Here is a 9,338-nt window from a genome sequence, read left to right as displayed (position 1 = left end):
TATAGTATGTACGCTTTAACATACTGGCCAAACTCATCTATCACATCATTGGCTAGTGGATGTTAGACTAATGTATTCAACCAAGTGAACTTCACTTGGCTTCTTTTTATATTGTTATTATCGATAAAAAAATGTATGCTTAATATCCTAATTTTTGGCTTAAGATTATTTAAGCCACACTAGTGATAACAACTCCTTCAATTGGAAAGCTTGTGATTAGAATTACATATTCCAATGTGATTGTTGCTTCATTACAGGGAAACTGGAAGCTAAAAGTTCTTAGTGTCTACCTTTCCACCAAGTTTATAAGCAATAGTGATCACATTGGTATATGAGGTACTTCAGTTATCTTTAAAAAACTTGTTACACCTATATGTAATGACTTGATTTCCATTGGTGTCGCGAAATGTGATTTCGGAACCCCATCTTTGTAAACCAAGTTCATAAATATTAAATAGAATATTTATGGAGCTAATGTATTGATTTATTTAATTTTGGATAAGTAATTTATTCAAATTAATAATTAATTGTGGCTTAGAGACTAAATTATTAAGTCCAATCAGTATAGATTTTTAATTAGAAAATTATTTAAGAACTTAAATTGCAATTAATCAAAGGTCTAAAATAGCAATTAGACCATACTAAAGTGAATGTTAGTGGATGGTAATGATAATGGTAGATTAATTAAATAAATTAAAGTTAATTATAATTAAAACCTAATTAATTAACTAATTATAAACTTAATCTAACTATATATATAAACTAGTGGATGGAAAGAAGAACAATCTTCTCCAAACGACTTAAAACCAAAAATTAGAGAAAAGGGACGCCATTATTGCTTCTTCAAGCTTTTAACCTTAATTTCAAGTAAGTCCCTAGCCATTTTCCTTTGATTTTTATAGGTTTTTTTTATCTTGGAAGCTTGATTAAGCTAACCCAAAGATTAATTTGAGCAATTAGTGAAGTTTTGATGAGATGCCATAGTTGAGAATTGAAAGTTCTAGGTGTTAAATTGATAGAAATTAAGCTTAGTTTAAGAAAAGAGCCAAATTGTAAAGCTTGATTGATAGTTTTGTACATTAGGGACTAAATTGAATAAAAATGTAAAATTTACATGAAGTTTTAATAGGAATAAAAAATAGGGGTCCCTAATGAGTTATGGTAAAATCATATTCTAATCCAAGGCCCTAAATTGAAAGTTATGTTTGTCCCAATTTTAGGGACTAAATTGCATAAATTGAAAAGGCTGTATGAATTAAGAATTGGTTGGAAATTGATAGTGTTATACATTTTGAGATTTTTGTAGCTAACATTGACTTGGATTTGTCGAGAGGGAAAGGAAAATTCAAAGTTGACGATAAGTAGCTCGAAATTTCGATTTGTAATTCTATGATTTGGGAACCATTTATTTTGCATGTTCATATCATTTTGCATTATATGGAGTTTGAGGTAAGTTATTGATGATTACTTGGGTTGAATTGACGTGATTTAGATTGATTAGTGAGACATGGACTAAATTGAATAGAATAAAAAGTTGTATAAATTTATTTATATTTGAAAATTGGTAAGAAATTGAGTTGTAGTATATTGTGTTATATGATAAATTGATGATTTTTGATAATGTGAGATTGAAAAAATATATAAATTGATCTACATAAATAGTGAATCAAAAATTGGTTACCCTATTAGCTGTTCGAATTGAGTTGGATATAGTTGACACGCCATAGGGCTAGAGTGTTTATTAAAAACCATCATTGCCGGGCAACCCAGAATGGTAGGTTGTGCATAGTGAGTCATCATTGTTGGTCAACCCGAGGTGACAGATTAATCAGATTGAGATAGCTATCATTGTCGGGAAATTTGAGATGGTATTATATACATGTATAGCGTCATCATTGTTAGAAAACCCGGGATAACGGATCTGCGTATACGTTCTGAGTCCATGTCTGGTTAATAGGGTTATAAAGGCTTGAACTTGCTAAATGATACAAGAAATGAAATGATATAGAATTGTGGCATGTAACAACATGCGAATCGACCAAAATGAGTCCTGAGGGTCGAATAAGTATGAAAGAGCCATTAGGCTCGGAAATGATTGAAATGCTAAAATGAAATGAGACATATGAGCTTAATAGTTGATGATAATAAATAAATAAGTATAAATACTTATAGGTGATAGTAAGAATTAATTAAATTGCTTATGAAATGAATGTTACATGGCAATATAATATGTATGCGTAGTGAATTTGGGTATTAACATGAATAAAAACATGTTAACTTGTATTAGAAAGTTATTGGCATGAAATTTATATGTGAATTGATTTTAATTTGAGTTTGAATTAGATGTATGCATTAGCTTATTTTTGTTTAAATATACTTGAATCATAGATTTACTACTAAGTGTTTTACTCAGCATACGGTTTTGTTTTCTCCATGCACAAGTGAAGTAGATTCTCGATAGATGGTTATCTCAGCACCCAACAATCAGTCGACTTAGCAAAGTTTGTATATTTTCATCTTGTTAACAGTGTGGCATGACCTAGTTGAGTCACTTTTGGTACAATATTATGCTTATGTGAACTTATGAATGGAATTTTGATATATGGAATTGGTTACTTGGATGCATTGTGTACATGAATTAGACAAATGGTTTGGCATGTATTTAATTGTTGCGAAGTAAATAATACGGATGAATAAGTATGTAGTATGTATGTATGTATGTATGTATGTATGTATGTATGGGGCTTAGATGAAATGTATTAGGTAAATGCAATGATCTTGGTGAATTTAGGTATGAATGTGTAAGTTTTAGATGAATTGCATTAGTTGGTTTGCCTATAAATGATAAGGCATTAACATAGTGTGGTTAAAGTTTTGAAGTGTCTAAATTGGTGCTGGAATGTTGCTAGTATCAACTAATCATTAGGTGTGAGTGTGTATGATGTTGCTTGGAAAACTTGTAGTATTGTGCACTCAAAAATTGTAGAAATAGTAAGTGACAATGCGACGTCAAACGAATGTCGTCGCAACGAGATCAGGTCTCCAAGCCATAGTGCGACATCATGCATAGGTCGTTGAGATAAGATCAAATAGTATGTCACATCCTGATAAAGAATCCCCTTACATTGCGACATCAATTTGAAGTTTTACCAATATTACAATTTAGTCCTAATTCACTCTCAGGTTAGCTTTAAAGCTTTCATAAGCTCGTATAAGACTCGAGAATGATTTTATGTCGTATTATATGCTTATAATGCTTGTATTTTTGTGTTAATTGGCATTAATTGAATTTAATTCGATCGTAATTGTTTCGACAATGAATGTGACACCTTATAGCTAGAACCCGGTTGATCAAGTTAGGTATGGGGTGTTACACTATATGTTCTTTTAAGTCAACCTTGCTCATGATTTAGTATCAGATAATGTACATTCTATCGAATCAGAAGATTTCGTTCTCCAATTTAGTAAGTACACGAAAAAAATAATCTAGAGTTTATATTAACATATTAAAAATAACAAGTTGATAAAAATTACCATATCAAAGTTTAATAGAGCAATATGATTTACTTCTCTCGTTATTAGAGTCATGGTAGAGTTTAAAAAATCAATTTTAATGTAAAAATAAGGATTTGAAGAGATTTTTTGTTTAAGTCCACAATGGTGGGAGACAACTCTTTTTTGTGTAAAAAAAAGAAAAATGAAAAGGTATTAAAAAAAAAAGGAAAGAAGTGACGCTCGCGAGAGTTGACATGGACTCAATACATTTATGATGATTAAATTTATAGTAAATGGTGAAATTTTAAATAAAAATAAATTTGACACTCGTTGATTTATTGAAGATATTAATTAAGTTCAGGTTTACTGTAAACGATAAAAATCTAAATTAAATAAAATTTGACATTCATAAATGTCGAGTTGTATTGAACACATTTATTAGGATTATATTATACAATAAATGAAGAAAATTCAAATAAAAATAACTCGACTCGTGTAGGGTCAACATCTTTTTTTTATTTATTACAATTTAACTTTTCAATGATGAAAAACAAATGCAAATATAACCAACACCTATAAGTTGTCCATATATGTTAATTACAATTAAAAAAAATCCAAAAATCATATTAACTTGTTTTAGAATATTGATAGTTGTTAGTGTGGAAAATTTTAGTTAATCGTGTTCACATTTCGGTTAAAATCGAATTAATTGATTGAATCGATTTAATTCGGTTATCCAGTTAGTGGTCGAATTTAATTTGGTCGGAGGTAGATTAATGATTTTTTAGAATTTCGATTATTGGTTAATTCGGTTCGAAATCAAGTAATTAACTGAATTAACCAATTAACCGAAATATTTATTGTTTTCAATACTTATATAGTGTTTGGTTGTTAACTTTCAAGACTTATGTAGTGTTTCTAATGTCTTATTTGTTGTCATTTAAAGTTTTTTGAACTATTAAATAAAACAAAATGAACATTAGCAATGTATTGTTTATATGTTTTATACTTATTTTAAACAAAAGACAAAAACATATTAATTTCGGTTTATTCGATTAATCAATTAAATTAGCTAAAATATTTCAATTTAGTTAATATATTTAAAAGAAATTTCGATTCGATTGACGGTTAAAAATTTTTAAATTTCAAATAATTCAATTAATAGTAAATCGGTTCTGTTATTAGGTGAACCGAGCTACTAATTACTTAATTCTAATGTAGGTAGAGAAATTCATAGTTGTAGGATAGATACCTTTACAATTTAACTATTTGAATAAATAAAGAAATTTTTAAGGATGTCCAAGTAAAAAACCATGAATTAGCATGGGTGAAGGTGATGTGATGCTAATGTAAAAACTAGTATCAATGACTGCAGTGTAGTTAATGATTCTAAAGATTCATAGTTTTAGACTTGCTTGACTTTAATGGAAGACTCTTCCCATCGTAAGCACCACGAAACGAAGACTTTTCTCCCTTCTCACCTTCCTTGTCTAACACTTAATCAACTCTCTTTTCTTTCTTTTTTTAATTTTTTGTTTCTCATTTTCAAAGTGTCTTTTCACATTTGAGTAGTTTTCCGCTAATAATTGAATTTTGAAGAAGTTTAGTAGGTTTAGTTAATTTTGTTCAAAAATTTCTCTCTTTTTTTGTACTTTTGGTTGGCCTGGTGACTTCTTGGTTGTTGCCCCTGCTGCTGAGCTGCCGTGTACAGACTTCTTTTATACAATTGAACACTGTTCTTCCAAAATTCCAAGCTATTTTTGAGGTCTTTTGGGGGCATTAGACTAATGGGTTTCTCTTAAAATCCTTAAATTTGGGAGTCTTTTTCAAGTTTTGTACCTAAATTCATGCCAAACAAGAAAACTGAAGGTAAGCTCAAGCAAATACTCTTCATTGTTTGGTTTATATTCAGATTTTATGTTTTTTTTACTTTTAGTATCTATTTCTGTTACTAATTTTTTTTATTAAAAAATCCTTTTTTTCTTCATTGACTTTTGGATTATGATCCAAAAAACCAGTGTTTGGAAATTGAAAAGTGACGAATCTCTCAGGCTAAAGCTGAAGATGTAGAATTCATTGGAATTATTAGAATTTAGAACCTTTTTGGGGCTTTTGATTTCTTTTGCAATTTCATTATGTATGATATAGTGTTGGAAAGTAATTTGTTTAATCTAGCTACCCATAGACTCGTGCATTTTTCAAATCTTTACCTGATTAAAAATGTGAATTTGAGCTTTTCTTAAAATGTATTGTTTCATGGTTTTTTTTTTTGTTGGCATGTAAGAAATCATAGTTATTCCTTGTATTTAGCTCTTGGCTTTGCAGTTACTTCGATCTCTTTCTGGCATCTGGATCTGCACTGTGGAATTTATTGTGTTTTTAGTTCTTCGAGGGCTATGAAGTGTTTTATATTCCTCAGCTGGAGAAGAAAAGATGAACCAAAGACCCCCACACCAATTTCAACTCGATCTAAGAATTCTACGTTCACTGATCGTGAAATAGGGCGGTCTGGGTCTGAATTAAACTCTCAGAATGTCTCAGCCACTAGCAGTGAGTCCATTAGGAGGTCCTCTTTTCCTAGCATGTCTCAAAGACCTAGTAACCTAAAGGTGTTCACAGTTTCTGAGCTTAAATCTGCCACCAAGAATTTTAGCCGCTCTGCCATGCTTGGAGAGGGTGGATTTGGTTGTGTTTACAAGGGGGTTATCAAGAGTCCTGATGATTCATCACAAAAGATTGAAGTAGCAGTGAAACAGCTCGGTAAACGGGGGTTGCAGGCAAGTCTTCTTGACATGAGAATATTTTGAAAGTTTCTCTTGTGAATTAACTAGCCTTCTATTTATTACCTTTTGAAGTGCAATAACTAGAGTAATTGATGCATATGCATGTGTTCGGATCCTATACAAAATTAGGTTCCATCTAAGTTTTTATTGATCTTGCATATTGACAACAATCAGTATGGTTTATGTAAATCCATGATTAAGCTGGCCTGGAAGCTTATCCTGTGTCTGATAATAGAGAACAGGTATAACCGGTGGTTTTAATCACTCATTTTCGACCGAGTAATAATCAAAAGTGATGTTCCAGTACTGTGTCTTAGCAATGGCGTGACACGGATATCAGGAGAAGGGTATATTTCTCTGGAATATCCTGATTGCATTTGCTCTGCTTTTGCTACTACTGCATATGGATTTTCCGCTTTAGTAGACTGTATTTATGTTTATGATTTCACATGCGAAATAATGTAAAATAGAATGAACTCGGGGCTTAGTCCAATTGGTTTATGCAGCCACCTTTAAGATGTGGAAGTCAGAAGGTACGAAATTCGAATCTGAATATTTGCAACCCCTTCCCTTACCCCCGATAATGTGAAATAGAATGGCTCCTGAGACCTTGAGCTGAGAATCAATAATTTATATAACCTTAGCATTCCGTCTATTTAATTGATAGGGGCACAAGGAGTGGGTGACAGAAGTAAATCTGCTTGGTGTTGTTGAGCATCCGAATCTGGTAAAGCTAGTGGGATACTGTGCTGAAGATGATGAAAGAGGAATCCAAAGGCTTTTGATATACGAGTATATGCCCAATAGCAGTGTGGAATACCTTTTATCTGAACGGTCAGAGACAACACTTTCCTGGGCAATGAGATTGAAAATAGCCCAAGATGCTGCTCGTGGGCTAGCTTACCTGCACGAAGGAATGGATTTCCAGGTATAGTGCTATCAAGTTTCCATTTCATTATTAGCTTAGCGGTTTTGTTGATCTATTCCTTTCCAGTGCACTCAGCATTTGCATGGTACCAACATTTTCTTTTTATATCTTTCTTTTCATGAAATCCTCTTCCAAGGAGAAGCTCACTGCATCACTTTGTTGCAACCAGTAATTATTACATAAAATTTTTATGGACTATTTTGTGTAATACTAAAATAGTTCTTTTCTCATATTTGACTGCAGATCATCTTCAGGGATTTCAAGTCTTCTAATATCCTTCTGGATGACCAATGGAGGGCAAAGCTATCAGACTTTGGGTTAGCCAGGTTGGGCCCTTCGGAAGGATTAACTCATGTATCAACAGCGGTATGTTCTTACAAAATGATCAATCTATTGCTTGAAGTGCACCCTTTTAGTCAATGTTCATAACTAGTGTTCCAATGATGTAAACCAAGGTTCAAAATCACCTAATGGTGAAGTTTTCTTTATAATCCCTAGTACTTATCATACCAGTGAAAACCTCTTAAAGTTTCTAATTCTTCTGAATATACAGTTATCGAGTCTCCATTTAATTACCATTCATGTCATTGGACTTGCCTTCATACAGAATCTTTGAAACAAATGGATGGCTTTGTAAGATGTGGAAGTCCCCCTTAGTTACTGATTGAAAACACAGTAGGCGCTCAATATTCAGTTTATCCTGTCAAAATTGCTTGTTTGAGTCATTGTAATATTGCCTCGTCTATATTCATCAATCTGTTTACAAGCAACAAATTGGTGGTCTTGAACAGGTTGTTGGAACAATGGGATATGCCGCTCCTGAATACATACAGACAGGACGTCTCACATCCAAGATTGATGTGTGGAGCTATGGGGTCTTCCTGTATGAACTCATTACTGGCAGGCTCCCTTTAGACAAAAACCGCCCCAAGAGTGAGCAAAAGCTCTTGGAATGGGTGAAGCCATACCTATCAAAAGCAAAGAAATTCGAGCTGATAGTGGACCCCAGACTGAAACGGCAATACCAACTCAAATCTGCCCAAAAGCTTGCAGCTGTGGCCAACCGATGTGTAGTCAGAAACCCAAAGTCACGCCCTAAGATGAGTGAGGTGCTAGAAATGGTGAATCAGATTGTGGAGGCATCAACAGGAGCTGGAAATCCCGAACCGCCATTGAAGACCAAGCCATTTGTTGATACCTCTAGGGGAACTGAAAGAAAACATAATAGAAGGATTATAGATTCCAGAAGTGGTGACAAGTTTGTACATCATGTTAACAGCAGGTAACTTCAAGATTTTAAACACGTTCAACTGCAGCCATTTCAGTAGGTCAACTTGGAACAGAACTAGATGCTGCATCAAAGGGTTTTAGCATGAAGGTGACTGAGCAATGCGATCATATGATTGTGAAATTCTGTTGTTAATAGGTATAAAGCTGTTTCTCGGAAAAATAGATGTGAAAAAACTCTCAGATACTGCAACTACTTGTGGGAACCATTAAACATTCTTATTTTGATATAGGAGGCTGTAGTTCTTTTTTGATACTTAGAGAAGTGCTTTCTTTTAGAGTTTAGACTTTAGCAATAGGCGTTTTTTTTGGATTCTCGGTGTCTGTCCCAACAATGTCATCTAGCTATAGGTAGTTTTGATAATCTGTGTATTTGCATTTGTATTTGTATGTGTATTGTATTTTGTTTTTGTTTTCTTTTTTTAATTTATCAATTTTGTAAATATAAATATAGTAAACTTAGTATGTGTATTGTATTTGTTTTTTATTTATTTATCAATTTTGATCATCTTTGTATTTGTATTTGTATGTGTATGTGTATTTTTTTTAGTCCAATTTAAGGTCAATTCCATAATTATATTAATTTACAATTCATCGTATTCAACTTAATCCTCTATCTCACATTTTTGTACTGAATCATAAACAATTAAAATTTCAATGAACATAATTACAATTATAATTCTGAGTGCAAAATAATTTAACACAAACATAACGTATGAACTTACTTGGTCAAGGCAGCAAACAAACAAATCTCTAAAGACTAATCAACAAATTTTGTCACTTCCCCGATTATCTTCAATTTGGTCCTATTCTTTTATCTATTCAATAATTCAATTCAATTTATC

The 9,338-nt window shown here is 32.3% G+C and overlaps 1 protein-coding gene across 2 annotated transcripts; it reads left to right on the top strand.

Annotated features, from left to right (window-relative positions):
• The first annotated feature begins 4,822 nt into the window (after positions 1-4,822).
• Positions 4,823-8,964, top strand: LOC107899467 (serine/threonine-protein kinase PCRK1). 2 transcript variants are annotated; one of them, XM_016825188.2, is made up of 5 exons: positions 4,823-5,364; positions 5,821-6,272; positions 6,946-7,206; positions 7,450-7,572; positions 7,998-8,964. In XM_016825188.2, exons 1-5 carry the CDS (start codon positions 5,343-5,345, stop codon positions 8,490-8,492), a joined length of 1,353 nt encoding a protein of 450 aa, XP_016680677.2. In that variant the 5' UTR covers positions 4,823-5,342; the 3' UTR covers positions 8,493-8,964. The 2 variants fall into 2 exon arrangements, with proteins under 2 accessions (XP_016680677.2, XP_016680676.2); XM_016825187.2 differs by having other exon boundaries at positions 5,806-6,272.
• Positions 8,965-9,338: the final 374 nt, after the last annotated feature.

The sequence above is a fragment of the Gossypium hirsutum genome, chromosome D04, assembly GCF_007990345.1.
Source record: "Gossypium hirsutum isolate 1008001.06 chromosome D04, Gossypium_hirsutum_v2.1, whole genome shotgun sequence".
Lineage (NCBI taxonomy): Eukaryota > Viridiplantae > Streptophyta > Magnoliopsida > Malvales > Malvaceae > Gossypium > Gossypium hirsutum.
This window is presented reverse-complemented; position numbering and strand designations above follow the sequence as displayed.

Coding starts and splice junctions, on each gene's coding strand:
- LOC107899467 (XM_016825187.2), top strand. CDS start 5,343: ATGCCAAACAAGAAAACTGAAG. Junction 5,365..5,805: donor GCCAAACAAGAAAACTGAAG/GTAAGCTCAAGC, acceptor CCTTGTATTTAG/CTCTTGGCTTTGCAGTTACT. Junction 7,207..7,449: donor ACGAAGGAATGGATTTCCAG/GTATAGTGCTAT, acceptor ATTTGACTGCAG/ATCATCTTCAGGGATTTCAA.